This window comes from Musca autumnalis, unplaced genomic scaffold (assembly GCF_047663935.1).
Source record: "Musca autumnalis isolate F117 unplaced genomic scaffold, ASM4766393v1 scaffold_4, whole genome shotgun sequence".
NCBI lineage: Eukaryota > Metazoa > Arthropoda > Insecta > Diptera > Muscidae > Musca > Musca autumnalis.
Genome location: NW_027411977.1, coordinates 250,091,040 through 250,106,209, shown reverse-complemented (window position 1 = coordinate 250,106,209; position 15,170 = coordinate 250,091,040). Strand labels below are relative to the sequence as shown.

At 38.0% G+C, this 15,170-nt stretch overlaps 1 protein-coding gene and 1 long non-coding RNA gene across 2 annotated transcripts in view; one reads left to right on the top strand and one right to left on the bottom strand.

Moving 5' to 3' along the window:
- Nucleotides 1-5,546: 5,546 nt before the first annotated feature.
- Nucleotides 5,547-8,837, bottom strand: LOC141401674 (uncharacterized). Its single transcript, XM_073982011.1, has 7 exons — nt 8,710-8,837; nt 8,462-8,635; nt 7,838-8,405; nt 7,534-7,778; nt 6,298-6,469; nt 5,838-6,238; nt 5,547-5,779 (listed from the first exon to the last, which is right to left on the bottom strand). Exons 1-7 carry the CDS (start codon nt 8,776-8,778, stop codon nt 5,660-5,662), a joined length of 1,749 nt encoding a protein of 582 aa, XP_073838112.1. The 5' UTR covers nt 8,779-8,837; the 3' UTR covers nt 5,547-5,659.
- A 109-nt stretch (nt 8,838-8,946) lies between these two features.
- The window catches only part of LOC141404330 (uncharacterized), a 61,151-nt gene continuing 54,927 nt past the window's right edge, over nt 8,947-15,170 (top strand). The window contains exons 1-2 of the long non-coding RNA XR_012412992.1: nt 8,947-9,111; nt 9,249-9,355. This is a non-coding gene — a long non-coding RNA (uncharacterized lncRNA). The remainder of the gene's footprint in view (nt 9,112-9,248; nt 9,356-15,170) is intronic.

The window sequence follows — 15,170 nt, the reverse complement described above, 5'->3', positions numbered from 1 at the left end:
ATACATCAGATGTACATACCCTGTCCGGGTATACAGTGTGGATTCCCTTCAGCTTGTTTCCTGGCTGCAATATTTGTTATGTCCGTCAACAGCTCGAAGAGACACAAGATTAATAGATGCCATTGATTGCCAATAAATGAATAAAGTTATCGATGAGTTGTTAGTCATAAAAAGACCATTTGGTGCGCATTTGGGAAAAATCTGTGAATCTTGGCAATATTCAAACAGTTGTTCATCACCGCCATCTTTTATTTTTTGCTACATTCTTTGTCCTGCAATTCGCGATCAGTAATCATTGGCATCACTGGCCATCCAAAAGTGATGATATTTCCTACATCTTCACACGACCACACGTATACTGACTGGCTGGGCTGCCATTACAAGAGCTCTCGTTAAAATTGTTGTAACCGGATACCTTTGCCAGATTCGATGGCGGCAGAAATTATTCGCTCTCCGACTTCAATGTGAAACGGCATGTACGTGTGTGGTGTAGTGCAAAATACATTGGGACACTTAACGTGTTAAATTCGGATTGAATTAATTGACTTAACACGCGGTTTCATACGATGGACTCTGACGAGGATGCTGAAATGAGTGTCAGCCAGGCGTATGGACGCCAAATGACCAGTCCGATTTTTTGTGCAATATGGTTATTGTCTTTGCCGTGATCATTAAAGGAAACAAATTAAGATTCTCCTTTATGCTGTGTGTACGGCTAGACGCTAAAACAAACAAGGTATTCTAGGCGGCTAAAGAATTCACCCAGGATCCCATGGCAGAAGCCGAAGGAGGAGGAGAAGACTAAACTTGTTTTATCATATTTAACAACTACCAACGCCTATTTAGCACATAAAACATTCAACACGCTCACTCGCCAACTCTGTCACAAACAATTGCCTGCAGCTGTTTGCGCGATTCATTTACTCAATCATCGACTGTGTGGTGGCAGTAAGCACCACACAGACATGGACACTATACCCAACGAAGCAGCCAACTCAACAACGCCGCGTCATTATTGGAGTTAAGGCAAGTCTGGTTAGTCGTACGCTTTACCGTTTGTTGAGTGCAGCTTTTGCCTGTCTTTGCTCCAGTTCCCGGTCGTAGAGCCAGGAATTGATTTGAAATGATTATAAATTTTCGCCCCCTTAAATGTAAACAACGCGCAAATTTTCATAAGCTTGTCCAGTGTCACTAGTAATTCATTTGTTATGCTGCCTGACTGCATAAGTCCGCCTGGATGGATATCAAACACTGGCACACACAGACACACACACTCGTTTGTGCGACGTACATACTTTGTTGTACAATGCAGGGTGACAATGCCCCTCCTCCATCTCTAGCTTTTCTGGCTTTTAACAACATGCTTGATCACCAATGGCTTTGTCATACTCTTGGTGTGTCTTCATTGTTGCAACAGTGTGGCATGGACTTTACAGCTCTGCTAAGGCTGAGTTCAGTTCAATTTACGTTACATGTTCCTTAAAGAAGCGACGACATGCACACAATTTTCTAAGGAATTTGCTTATTTTGGTATGTGGATGGTGTTTGCTGCATCTATGGCAGCGAACGTCGTCATAGAGCATCGACCGCTTGTCCTGTGTAGCTTTTTGTGCCTTAATAAACCTGCTATGGTTCATTAATTGATTTATTACTTGCATGTTTGTCTTGTAAATTTACCTTAAAACAGCATTAATTTCTCATGCAATGTAACAAACGATCAGCCATAGTGCAAGCCAAGAAGATGACGACGACGACAACAACGGCAATACACCACCCTCTCTTCCAGTTTGCAGGAAACCGCAAGGAAAGTATGCCCATGATAAAGACAAAAGAGTGGCCAATATTTTCAGTCAATCTGCATAGTTAGATGAGGCGGCAGGCTATGGTCCTTCTATGAATGCCCGGCATTCATGCATGTCACCAAAAAATGGGAGGGGTGTCGTGTGGTCGGTCTCCTTAGCTGGTCATAGAAATAGAATGGACTAACTAATGCGTTACATCAACAATTGTAGGAGTTTGGAGTTGGGGTGGTGGAAAAACGTTGTCCACTGCTTGTGATGTTGACCATTTAAGGATATCATTGTTATATAAGCCGCACGTAAATGTAAGCTACGTAATTGTCTTTGGCTAAACACACATTGTTCCACAACTGGGCGACAACAACGACGACGAGGAGGATACACATGAAATGTTTCAATCGACCATTGTTACCGCAAGGAATTGAATGTGCAGTTCAGCCCAGGAAGACAAAAACATCATCGAACTACATAGACATCGACTACAAACTACAGATAGTGGAAAATTCCCAGACAATAACTATATAATCGTAGTATTCGGCAGTAGTTTTTGCAGCAGTGACATAATTTTCTCAGTGTAGGTGGTGGTGGCGTTGGTGCCGGATAACAATGGCTACCATGTTACGTTTGTTGGATTAACAACTCTGTTTTTGTGCTATTACAACTTACGTGCTTTCATAACACTACCTAAATGATTCTTTTTTCCAGCTTACTATGGGCACTTCTTCAGTGAGGTAAAAAGGAACGGACCATTTTTAATGGTATGTGTGTATAATTCAATGTCATGTTATTTTAATCAACATTGTTGGTGTTGTTCTTATCACCTACGCATATTATCCCAAATTATAATTATGAAAGCGGTGTCACCGTGGTGCAGTTGTATGCACACCCGCCTTGCACTCAAAATTTCTGCGGTCCGATTCCTACCCCTCAATAATGTTGGCGACATTTCCTGAGTATTTCAGGCATGTAAAATTTCTCTATAAGTGGTGTCGTAGGACACGCCGTTCGGAGTCGGCGATAAAGAGTAGGTTCCATATCTTTGAGCTAAGTTCCATATCTTTGATCGGGGGAGAACTCATTGCACTCCCTTATCTCTTCCGGGATGTATATGGAACAATTATTATTGTTATAATTATGAAAGATATATTTTTTTGTTTTTCTTTAAAATACAAATTTCATGTACATCCATATTAGGCCGGGGCGATTTGAAAACCTTAATGGGCCCTTCGCGTTTCTTATTCCTGGGATTGAACTGAGCAAAAAAGTGCACTAGACCATAAGTCTAGGGTGAAAATCGAGTCTCCTGATTTTGACTTTAAGTTTTTTTATTCACGTTTTTTGGACATTTTGACATATAACAGCCAAACCATTGAGATTTTCGATCCAACACAAGGATAAAAATTGTAGCCAAGACAGTAATTAAGAACTCTCTAATACATCGCAAAAGCATTGGAACGTTCCTTTAGGTAGCTTTTGCCTTGAGAAGGTGCAAACTTTTCGAAAAATTTCGATAAATGGCACTGTGCTACAAAAGTTGACCAGAAAAATATTCAAGCGTTCTGATGCAAAATTATATCGTGGTGGGATCCATGGACAACAACAATGCCTTTAGTTCGTTCGGGTCACTTCGTTTTATTTTTTAAAACGGTAAAAGTAGGGAAAATCTGGGTTTCTTACATTTTCAAATTTAAACTGACATATCTTCTTTTTTCACAACGGATTTCGATTGATCCTTTTTCTTTTTAAAGGGGTGAATAATATCTTTCGAACAAACTATTATTTTTATCGGTTAACAAATGGCAAAGTTATAGTGGCTTAAGTCTGGAAAACCCCACAAAAAACTATAGCTGAATTTCTCACAATTTTCAAAATAAATATTGAACAAAGCAAAAAAACATTATATTTTTGAAAAGTATGAGAAATTCAGCTCTCGTTTTTTTTGGGGTTTTTCAGACTTAAACCACTATAACTTAACCAGTTGTTAACCGATTAAAAAAAATAACTTGTTCGAAAGATATTATTCGCCCCTTTAAAAGGAAGAAGGATAAATCGAAATCCGTTGTGAAAAAAGAAGATATGTCAGTTTAAATTTAAAAATGTAAGAAACCCATATTTTCACTACTTTTACCATTATAAAAAAATAAAACGAAGTGACCCAAACGAACTAAAGGCATTGTCGTTGTCCATGGATCCCAACACGATATAATTTTGCATCAGAACGCTTGAATATTTTTAGGTCAACGTTTGTAGCACAGTGCCATTTATCGAAATTTTTCGTAAAGTTTGCACCTTCTGAAGGCCAAAACTGTCTGAAGGAGCGTTCCAATGCAATGCTTTGGCGATGTATTAGAGAGTTCTCAATGGTTTGGTTGTTATATGCCAAAATGTCAAAAAAAAAACGTGGATAAAAACTTAAAGTCAAAATCGGTAGACTCGATTTTCACCGTAGACATATGCCCTAGTGGACTTTTTTGCTCAGTTCAATCCCAGGAATCAGAAACGCGAAGTGCCCATTAAGGATTTTTTCCTCCCATACAAATCGCCCCGGCCTAATCCATATGCTTTGGTTCATACGAACATTGGCTAATCGAATTCTAGCATGTAATTATACCCTCATACGGGCAAAATATGCCTCATCGAAATAATCGTTTTAGACCCCAATTATGTTTGGACGTAATTCTTTTCAGACAATTTGGAGTTGATTTAGCCATGTCCGTCCGTCCTTCTGTCTGGCTGGCTGGAGCGCACGATAACTCTCGAACGGGTCAACCGATTCTGTCCAAATTCTGTACATACTTTACACATTCTAATATATTTACCAGATATAGATCAGGTTTGAATATGAATTATATTTGTCCACTCTTTCGGGTACCTCCAACACAAAATTTCGGATAAGTTCACTTTAAGACCTCGAATCAACTCGAATTTGCTGCCTCAATTAGGACGGTAAAGTTTTTTTTTTCAGAGGCAAGTCCATACTTCTTTAGAAAACAGCCTGATAGGGGTAAAAAACCACTATGGGATCATATGTAGTGGTTGGAGAGCACGATAACTCCCAAACCGATCAACCAATTTGGTCCAAACTTTAGAACTCCTAATATTTTGTTCAAATTTAGTTTAACTTCTAAAATAGCCCATATAGATCCTCTTCTTAGGGTACCTCTCCCACAAAAGTTCAACGTTTGTGCCTAAGTGCAGTCAAGGCTCTGTTTAAAGACCGTTTGTAAATGTGTGCCGATGGTGATAGTTGTGGTCCTGTTCATGTCCATGCTTCCCGACATACAGGTCAAAAATGTATACGATGACCCACTGAAATGACTGGTGGGCGCGATATCTATCAAAAAAATATGACTCCCTAAATAAGATCCACTTCCATAATGGACTATGTCGGTCCATTCCTTCAAGTACCTCCTCCGCAACACTTTTTTTTAATTTTAATCCTACTCAACATTTTTGTCGGCCAGTTCAATGTCCAAAAAGGGCCACAAAATTCTGAAAAGATCCCAGGAGGGTATATCACTGTCGACAAAGCCGACTGATACTTTTTTACTTGTTTTTTAAACTACTTCTCGATGCTACAAGGCGCCTGTTTGGATTCGGATTTCGTGAGCTCTTGCATATTACGGAATTATCAAAGACAGCCTTAATTTAAGTTATCAAATTTTTTAAATGCATAAATTAAATGCAATTGCCATGCGAGATTCGAGTGATAAAAACCACACGGACAAGTTCCTCATAACAAAACTGTTTCTTCCAGTTTCAGTCAATTTATTCTCTGATTGTAATTGTAATTTCAAAATCGATCACAAACAATTTAAATAATACCCTATAATAATGTTTTGGGTTTGTTTATGAAACAATTAATTGCAAATTTTGATATTATGGGTGGTTCTAATAATATCAAATACTTGTCTCAGCTCAGGAGGCACCTTAAAATTTATCAAACGAGATTCCATGCTATTAAAGTCGGCACGTTCAAGCTGAAAAAAACGCAATTCCTTTATCATTTTTATACTATTCAATATAGTTTCTAAGTACCTCATCACACGAGTCCGTACAATCATCCACAGCAAGACGCTCTGCAAAGGCCACTAAACCACACCATGTTCGAAATGTCAACTCTTTGCTAGGGTTGTCTTTAAGTTTTTCATAGTCCAGAATTTCCAGAATTCTATTGATATTTTTCTCGGTTCCATAAAATTCCAAAACATCTTCAAGAGCCTGATACAAATGCTTAAGATTCATAGAACGTTCACGATATTCGGGCAGAGGGAATTGTATTTCATTATCGCCAGACTTGATTTGTTGATCCGATTGATCTAAAGCCAAACCACCATGTGGTATAGATTTTAAGTATTTCAAAAATATTCTTTTATATATTTGTTTTCTTTGCCTTGACACCCATACATAGCGGCTGAGATACTCCCAAATACTCATATCTGAAATATTGACAGATAATTTATTTTTCTTTTGGAGCGGTCATCATGGGTGGACTTACTTTCAAGAGACTTTAAATTGATTGGAACATTGAATCTGGTGGCTGATTTTGAAAACTTCCTTGGCATTTTCTCACAAATTAAGTTCAGTTTTTCCAATTCGTGGGTAATATCATTTGGATCGGAGGGTTTTAAAGGCATATACTTATACGCTTCTCGATAGGCTCTGTTAAGCTGTAAAAAAATTAAAATTTTAGATGTTATAGTTTGTTTTCGTATTTGGTTTTTTTTTCTAATAGGCACACAGCACAGTGGATCCACCCATTGGTCAATGGGTGGATGGCCAAAAATAAAAAAAATTAATGTCAACATTTTGGTACAACATCTGACAACTCTGACAGCTATGACATGGACCTTTTTAAAAATATATTAGTTTCTGTTTCATTCGAACGCGATCTTCTTGAGAATAGCTTCAAAAGTCGGAACATTTGACTAATATTTTTTGTTGTGAGTACAACATATATTTTAAGTGCAAGTAAATATATTCAAAATATCGCGAAACTAATACGTATAGCAAAATATTATAGTGGATTTGAAGGAGGAGGTAATAGCTTAATTTTTATTTAAAAATAGTGTTTTAGCGTGTTGTGGAATTCTAGTTAGCTGCATATGTTCTTAGTGTATTTTGTAATGCCAATTCGATCATACACTTAAATTTGACCTAAGGTTTTAGTAATGACGCCTACCAGTGCCCACCTCGAGAATAATTTTCCGAAGTAGGTCATGGGTTTAAGATTATTCAGTATTAAAATCAGCTGTCACCTAGTGCCAGACTATAAATGGTGGGTCGCTGACTATCAGTGGCATCAGTGGCAAGATGAAGAAATCTTCTTCCAAATTTGTGTTGGCGGTACGTGCCTTCCAGGAAGAACGCTATAAGATCTACATTAAAAATTTTACCAATTTCCAGACAAAAATGTTGATTTTTTTAACCCGCTAAATTTTATGTTGTTTTGGACATTGTCTTGTTTCTCCAAGCCTATTTTTTAATCATAAGATAATCGGGACACTTGTTCATGTCATTTTGTATTAACAGCATAAAACAATTCTTACCGTACACCCCCTCCAGAGGGGAAAGGGGGGGGGGAGAATGTTACGCTCGTGGTTTCTTAAAACACTCTTCGCAGCTGCACAAAGCTGTAACCGGCGCATTGGCTTCAATTTTACACTCTAAATGTTTTTGGCCACTTTCTCTATACAAGTGTATCCACTGTGCACAGTAACAAATCTCTACTTACATATTTCTCAAATGTATTTTCAATAACATCAACACTCAATTTGATTTTCAGGGTTTGAAATGCTTCGTCCGTTAGAAAACTGCCTTTCAGCAAGACCTGTTCAGTTTGATTTTTATCGTGGCTGGGCAACAAGCTGACTGAATTCGGTATAAGACTTGGTCTTGTGCTGGGATTTAAAGAATCCGGACCCAAGGCTGCCACTTGCGTTTCAGGATCCTGACTTAAGTGGAAAGTGGTGGCAGTAGCTGAAAAGTAGTATCAATTAATAAAAGAGTGGATCACTTCCAAATAGAGAAACACTTACTGGCCACAGTTTTCATTTTCTTTCGTTTCTTTCCCCTGCGAATATCTTCATCACCAAAGTCTTGTTCATTGATGCAAGTCTGGGAGGCTTTTTTGGCCTCCTCTATTGGCTCCTCCTCCGGTATTGTTGTGGTGGCAGCCAATGATGATTTTGGTCTTTGTTCATCGGATTTTTGTTTTCGAGCCTTTTTGTCTTCATTAGCTCCAGCACTGCGAGTCTTGAATTCCTGATCAGTTATACCACTGGATAAGTCGGAGGCTGGTTTCCAATATAAAGTCTCCTGGGAGTGGGATTTTCTCAAATCGAGTATAATCTTTTTACGTTTTATTATATCATTTTTTCCAAGCTCTGGTGTAATGCAGCGTCTATTGTTGAGAAAAGATCCAGCACTGGTGCGTGTATGAATGCTGGTAACGGTGGGTGTGGGTGTCAATGGCCTTGAATCTGTATCAGTGTAACGGCGAAATAGATCCTCGGGTATGTTGTCGGTGGTGTGATCAATTTCTTGCGTAGGTTTATCCGGCCGTGATGAATTCTGCAGAGAATGTATATTTTTGCCTTCGATGGTCTGAAAATATGGAACTTTGTACCACTGTAATTTAAAAAACTACAATTATATGCTACCAGTGACTGTTTGCATTTGTTGATGACTTTCTTCACTTCAGCTGGAGCTGGATGATTGCACAAAACCGAACAACCTTTGGAAAAGGGATTGTAGATACCACCGAAAGGTCGCAAAGACAAAGCCATTGGTAAGGCTTCAAACTTCTTTGGCAAGTCTTCATCCTTGAAATCTTTCTGAAATACAAGGAAAATGATACTTTCGAAATAAATCAGATTCCATTAAAAACAACAGTTAAAAAATAACTCACCCTGCGGAAAATTCTGCGAGTCTTTTTTGGAGTTGGAACCAAACCCGATCTGCTGGTATTACTACTCATGATCCGACTTTGTCGTAGCGAAACTGCAATTTGAAGTCCTTTCCCGTAAATAAACAGCCTTCAATAACAGAAGCACCTTTCAATATTACCATGACAACCTTTGTTTTGTTTTGTTAAAAAACACCGGTTCGTTGATTTAGTTTTAAATGACCCCATGAGAGTTATTAGAAGGATTTTCCTTACATATTTGAAATTTATTTGCAAAAATCTTGTTATTTTCTACAATCAAAATGTTTCAATCTCTGTACTGATATTGTGATGTAATGTCCTTCGGAAATTATTTTCCACTTTAAGAGGACAAACAATAAACAACTATGACTCATTTAATAGTGGGTCAGCTTTCAATCACAGCGACTTCATCTTGTTTTCTTAATATTTTCTTTTCATATCCTGCACAAAATCAGATAATGAAAATCATAAAATGAAACAACCGAAGGATTTCTGTTTTTATTTTCATTTATCTCTTTCAGATGGACCGGGGAAAGAACAAACTATCAGATATCAAAACAACATAAATTTCATGGACAAAATATATGGCTGTGAACACAAACCAGGACACCCACCCCATCAATCCTTCGTAAGTATAAAAGAAGAAAAAACGATATCTATAAAGAATATATGGGTCTTTACATTAAAATATTTTAATTTTCTATTTGTTGAATGAGATAGCTTGACAAAGCCTTTGGTTCAGTTATGTTGTAAAAATATAACTTCATGTTTTAATTTTACTAACAAATGTACTAGGAAGTATCCCATATGTTGTATATGAGCGCTTGAATGTGTTTGGGGCATTCATATAGCTACAAATACTGTATATGTATACTTATTTATATCTCAATAGCAACAAATAACCAAACAACTACTCCATGGGAGATGTCTAAAAACTTTTATTACTTTTGTTACACAATGGTCACAAAACGAAACAAATCGTGAACAGGAGAAGGCATTCCCTTCCCCCGACGCCGTCAAACAAACGCCCAATGCTAACCATTTGGTCAAGCAAATAAAACAAATGACAACGACAACAGCAACAAACTAGTTCAAATAAATTACTACAGTCTGAACTGACTACCAGCTGGCTGTTCTTTTCCATCTACTGAAGTCGTCATCGGCGTTCTAAGAAAAAAGTTTATACTGGTCAAAACTCTGGCCTATTGTTTCCTTTAAGTGGGGGAATAACAAGTGACAAAAACAACTAGAACAAATTACTTAAAGGGGTATCTGCCTCACTCACCCCTCCGGAAAGTCCTTTTCATATACTAAAACATGGCCGGAAACATATTACTCTTTGGACTGTCAAAGACACACAAACACACACACACTCAGAGACACCAACACAATCACAGCATCGCACACAAAACCAGATATATGTTTTTGGCGACACCACTTTATTGCCCCCAAAAATATACCAACGGAACAAAATGAAACGAACTCTGCCGCTCCTAAATTGAGAGTGTATGGAGGATCTGAAATAAAAATGTTATATCGTACGTGATTTCATTAAAACAGCGTATACGGGAAAACTTGCAATCGAATGCAAAAATTTGATTTCAACCTAAACTCATTCATACACGCGCAACGACCAACCACATACATAGACACAGTGAAATACGCGCGCTGATTTTTTTTCTTTAGCCATGCTAAGGACATGAAAACAATTTGTTGTATAGATTTGACATTGTGTACGTGCAACCGCACAAACACAACTATTAAAAGTACGTCACTCGCTTTTCTCCGGCTACCCACCGGTATCCACTTGGAACTAGTCAACATTTTACCAAACATTTTCGTACACACACGTAATGGACTTTAATTGTGTGCTGGTATTTGTTTGTATATTAAGTTTTATTGTATGTACCCTGCAAACATTTGCTTTATGTTTTTTGACCAGTAAGTCACTTGAATACGATTGCATCATTCCTATCCAAAAATATCAAGCACTCGGAAAGAAGTGTTCCAAAGTGTTTTCCAATGACAAAATTTATATAAGCTTAAAAACATACGTTGATAAAATAATAATTATAATGATAGAATAAATAAAAATAAAAAATATTATATTTTATTTTTATTATTTTTTGTACTGTTATTGTTAACCTGTAGTGAAATTATGTAACTCATTTTTTGAGTTACCGACAAAAATCCGTAACATTAAAATACAAAATTATGAATGAAAAGTATCAACAAAAGTTGACAGCACTGTTGCTATCGGTAGGATTTAGCAACAGCTTTATTTAATTGATCATGTTGTGATAGATGGAAGACATTCATCGAGCGTGTTGGATGTACGATCATTCCGAGGCGCAAACATTGATTTGGACCACTACCTTGTTGCAGCGAAGGTACGCACCCGCTTAAACGTAGCAAACAAAGTACGAACAGACACAACACGAAAGTTAGACATTGGTAAGCTGCAATCACAACAGATAGCCATAGCATATTCCACACAACTAGCCCAATTGCTTAATCAAAGCACTCCTCATCCCGATAACATATCAGCGCAATGGCAAATCATTGCCCACTCTATGCAAACAGCCGCAAAATCCATACTTGGATATCAGAGACCTCCACCAAGGAATGCATGGTATGATCAGGAGTGTCGTGCTGCCACCGAAGATAAAAATGCGGCATATAGGGCTACTTTACAATCCGTAGCAACGCGTGGCGCACGAGAGAGATACAGGGAGAAAAGGAGAGAGGAGAAACGTCTTTTTCGCAGGAAAAAGAGAGAGATGGAAAAGCGGGAGTGTGATCGAGATGTACAGGAGCCAGAATGAAGTTCGAAAATTCTACCAAAGAGTCAAGCATCAAACTGATGGCTTTGGTACAGGCACATCCTCCTGTAGACACCAGCAAGGTAATTTGGTAACTGATACAGATAGTGTACTCAAGATATGGAAAGAACATTTTTCAAATCTGTTGGTTTCCAATAGCAGCGAAGACGACGAAGATACCACAGTCCCAATCCCAGAAGATGGTATTGAATGTATACCGCCCAGCCAAGATGAGGTAAAGACAGCAATAAATCGGTTGAAGAATAATAAGCCAGCAGGAGCCGATGGCTTGCCAGCCGAGCTGTTCAAAACCGAAGGCGACACGATGATAAGGTGTATTCATTAGCTAGTTAGCACTATCTGGCAGGAAGAACGAGTACCCGACGATTGGATCCTGAGTATCCTGGGGCATAAGTCTACTCCCTATTGCCTACAAGTTCGTGTCAGGGATATTGTCAACGAGATAATTGGACCATACCAATGCGGCTTTAGACCTGGCAAGTCCATCATTGACCAGATATTTACCCTGCGGCAAATCCTGGAGAAGACCCAACCGATTATAAAGCAGCCTTCGACAGCCCGCTGCGTTCAAAGGTATTCCAAGCCATATCTGAATTTGGTATCCCCGCAAAGCTCATCCGGCTTTGTAAAATGAATTTAACTGACACGATGTCCTCAGTTAAAATAGGAAAGAACCTCTCCGAAGAGTTTGGTACCAAAAGAGGTTTCAGGCAGGGAGACAGCTTTCGTGTGATCTCTTCAACATCCTGCTGGAAAAGGTTATACGAGAGGCAAACGTCAAAAGAAGTGGCACAATCTACACCAATAGTCACATGTTACTTGCTTATGCTGATGACATAGACAATATGGGCCGATCAGTAAAAGAAGTAACTGATACCTTTATGAAGGTCGAAGGAGAATCTGCTAAAGTGGGCCTGGCGGTAAACGGTGAGAAGACCAAGTTGATGGCGTCGACGTGCAATGCGTCCATCTGCACCTCCGTAAACACAACAAACGACATCAGTTGTGAAATAAAAAGAAGAATTGCATTGGCCAACAGATGCTACTTTGGTTTAAGTAAGCAAAACAAAGCCACATCCCGCCAAACAAAAAAATAACGCTCTACAAAACACTGATACTACCCGTGCAGATGTATGGCTGCCTGGGTACTTGCGCAAGCAGACATGGCAGTGCTTGGTGTGTTTGAGAGAAAAATTCTTCGAAAGATCTACGGACCAATTTGCGTTGACGGTGAATATCGACGTCGCATGAACCACGAACTGTATCTGCTATACAACGACATCAATATTGTTAAACGTATCGAGATGCTGCGATTGCGTTAGCTAGGCCATATCATAAGGATGAGCGATGATGAACCCGCTAAAAAGGGGTATAAATACGGACGGCTTGGCGGTGCACGCAGAATTGGCAGGCCAATGAATAGATGGCGCAAACATGTGGATGATGAGATGAAAAGGCGCGGTATTCCAGAGTGCGAAGCAACAAATAGAGAGAAATGGAGATCTTTTCGTAGTTCGGCCTATGGAACAAATGTTCTGTAATGGGCCAGCTAAGTAAGTAAGTTTATTTTGGTTGTTAACTTACCGAAAAATTTCGTCAAATACCGAAATTATAAGCATTTTAGTTTTACCAATATTTGTCGGTATCTCGAAAAATGAGTTACAGAACTCTACTACTGTTGTGTCGTTAATCCTTTGTTTGGGTGATTTTGACTTAAGGCATTTCTTTTTATTTAATTAATTATTTTATTGAAGTATGTTTTTAGAAATACTCAGGAATTGTCGCCTATATCAATTTTGTCATCTGAAAAAATGTGATGTCGCCTGACCTGGTAATCGAACGCCGGACATCCAGTTTGCAAAGTGAGCATGCTTACCATTGCACCACAGTCGCATATAATCCTCTATAGACAAATGTCTTATTTGTTCAATTTACTACAATTCTAAAAATAGATGTAAGCAATTTATTTTGTATCTAAATCACGTAACCAAAAAGTTCCTGCACACAAGATGAAAATTAGTTAGTCGTAATAAGGTCATAAAATTGTTATTGTTATTTGCCCTTACTTCTCTGCATTACAATTTGCAAACTATTCCCAGTGTAATATGTTTTAGTAAAACAGTAGAAGTCGTATTTTTTATCTAAATGCAAGTCCCAAAATGGTGACTGGGTTCGATGCAAATGAGATAATAATGTAATTGTTATTGTATATTAGACAATTACCGAATTTCACAGAAAAAAAGAGTCACTAAAAAGTCACTCATTGCTGGGAGAAGATAAAACTTACTTCAAAATGCTGGCAGGGTACGCTTGTTTATGAAGCTCTATGTCTGGTCGCGCATGTGTGTATATATATCAATAGAATTTACAGTTTATTATTATTGTTGTTATTGTTTCCAATCAAATGTTGTGTATTGCAAAGCAATCAAAGTTTAATTATAAGATCTATTATTGCTCGTTGAATGTGCGACCAAAATAGTGCATAAACACAGTCATCTATACACACACACATAGATAGTTTTTTTCCCTCTTGGATGGTTTACCTGCATTTTTAGTTATTTGCATATCTATTATTTATAATAACAAAAGGAAATATACACATGCATTTATGTGATTTTGTTTATAATACATTTCGTTTTTGGTATAAATAGTAATCAGTTTGAACAGTGATTGTTGTTCTAGGTTTGGTATTCATTTGTTATACGATTTTCTGAAATATTAGTGAAATGTTTTTATTTTCAGAATGACTGAGCTGAGTTTATTTAGTTTATAATTTATTTTGTTGTTGGCTTTGCTCAGGCCTGTCATTTATAGTCTATAGGTGTATACCACCTATCAAAATAAGATCAGGACAGCAACTCGTCGGATTGTCGCCAATCCAAGACGAATGCCTGGATGCTGATAAGGTGTATGCATCAGATGATTATCGAAAGCAAAAGCAATTACCCAATTTATCCACAGTTTGCAATGTTATGTGCAAACTACAGAGGCATGTGCCTCCTAACCATCGCATATAGGGTCCTGTATTGTATGAACGACTAAAACCTATAGTTAACGAAAATATTGGGCCATACCAAAGTGATCTTACATCTGCAACACAATTCATGAAAACGCATGAAATTCATGAAAATTTTCGACTATAAGACCATATTGAATAGCACGAGCCATGTCTGATTGATACGATTATGCAGGATAATATTAACTTATGCAGGATTGGCAATTCAAATAGTGGTCCGTCGAATAATCACGGACCAACAGTGGAAATTAGAACCACAACTTTGAGGTAGTTCATGACTTTATCTATCTCGCAACACCATAAACACCAACTCCAGTCACCTCTCGCCAAAAAAATTGCATTCTACAAGATACTGATCCGTGCTCATGTACGGAACCGAAGGATTGAAAATCAGGCATGTACTTGGAGAAAAAATGTAGAAATTTGACGCTATTGCAGATCTATTCTTAGTTAGGTTTATTTATTTTTATTGCCAATTCCGGCATCGAGCATAGTATGACATCCCTTGCAGAGAAGTTTTACATAGCTTACATTATCAGGAAATGCAAGTCATAATTTCGGCGAGTTCCACTACTGCTGAATGA

Coding starts and splice junctions, on each gene's coding strand:
- LOC141401674 (XM_073982011.1), bottom strand. CDS start 8,778: ATGAGTAGTAATACCAGCAGATCGGGTTTGGTTCCAACTCCAAAAAAG. Junction 7,779..7,837: donor GAAAATGAAAACTGTGGCCA/GTAAGTGTTTCT, acceptor ACTACTTTTCAG/CTACTGCCACCACTTTCCAC. Junction 6,239..6,297: donor CAATTTAAAGTCTCTTGAAA/GTAAGTCCACCC, acceptor TCAATATTTCAG/ATATGAGTATTTGGGAGTAT.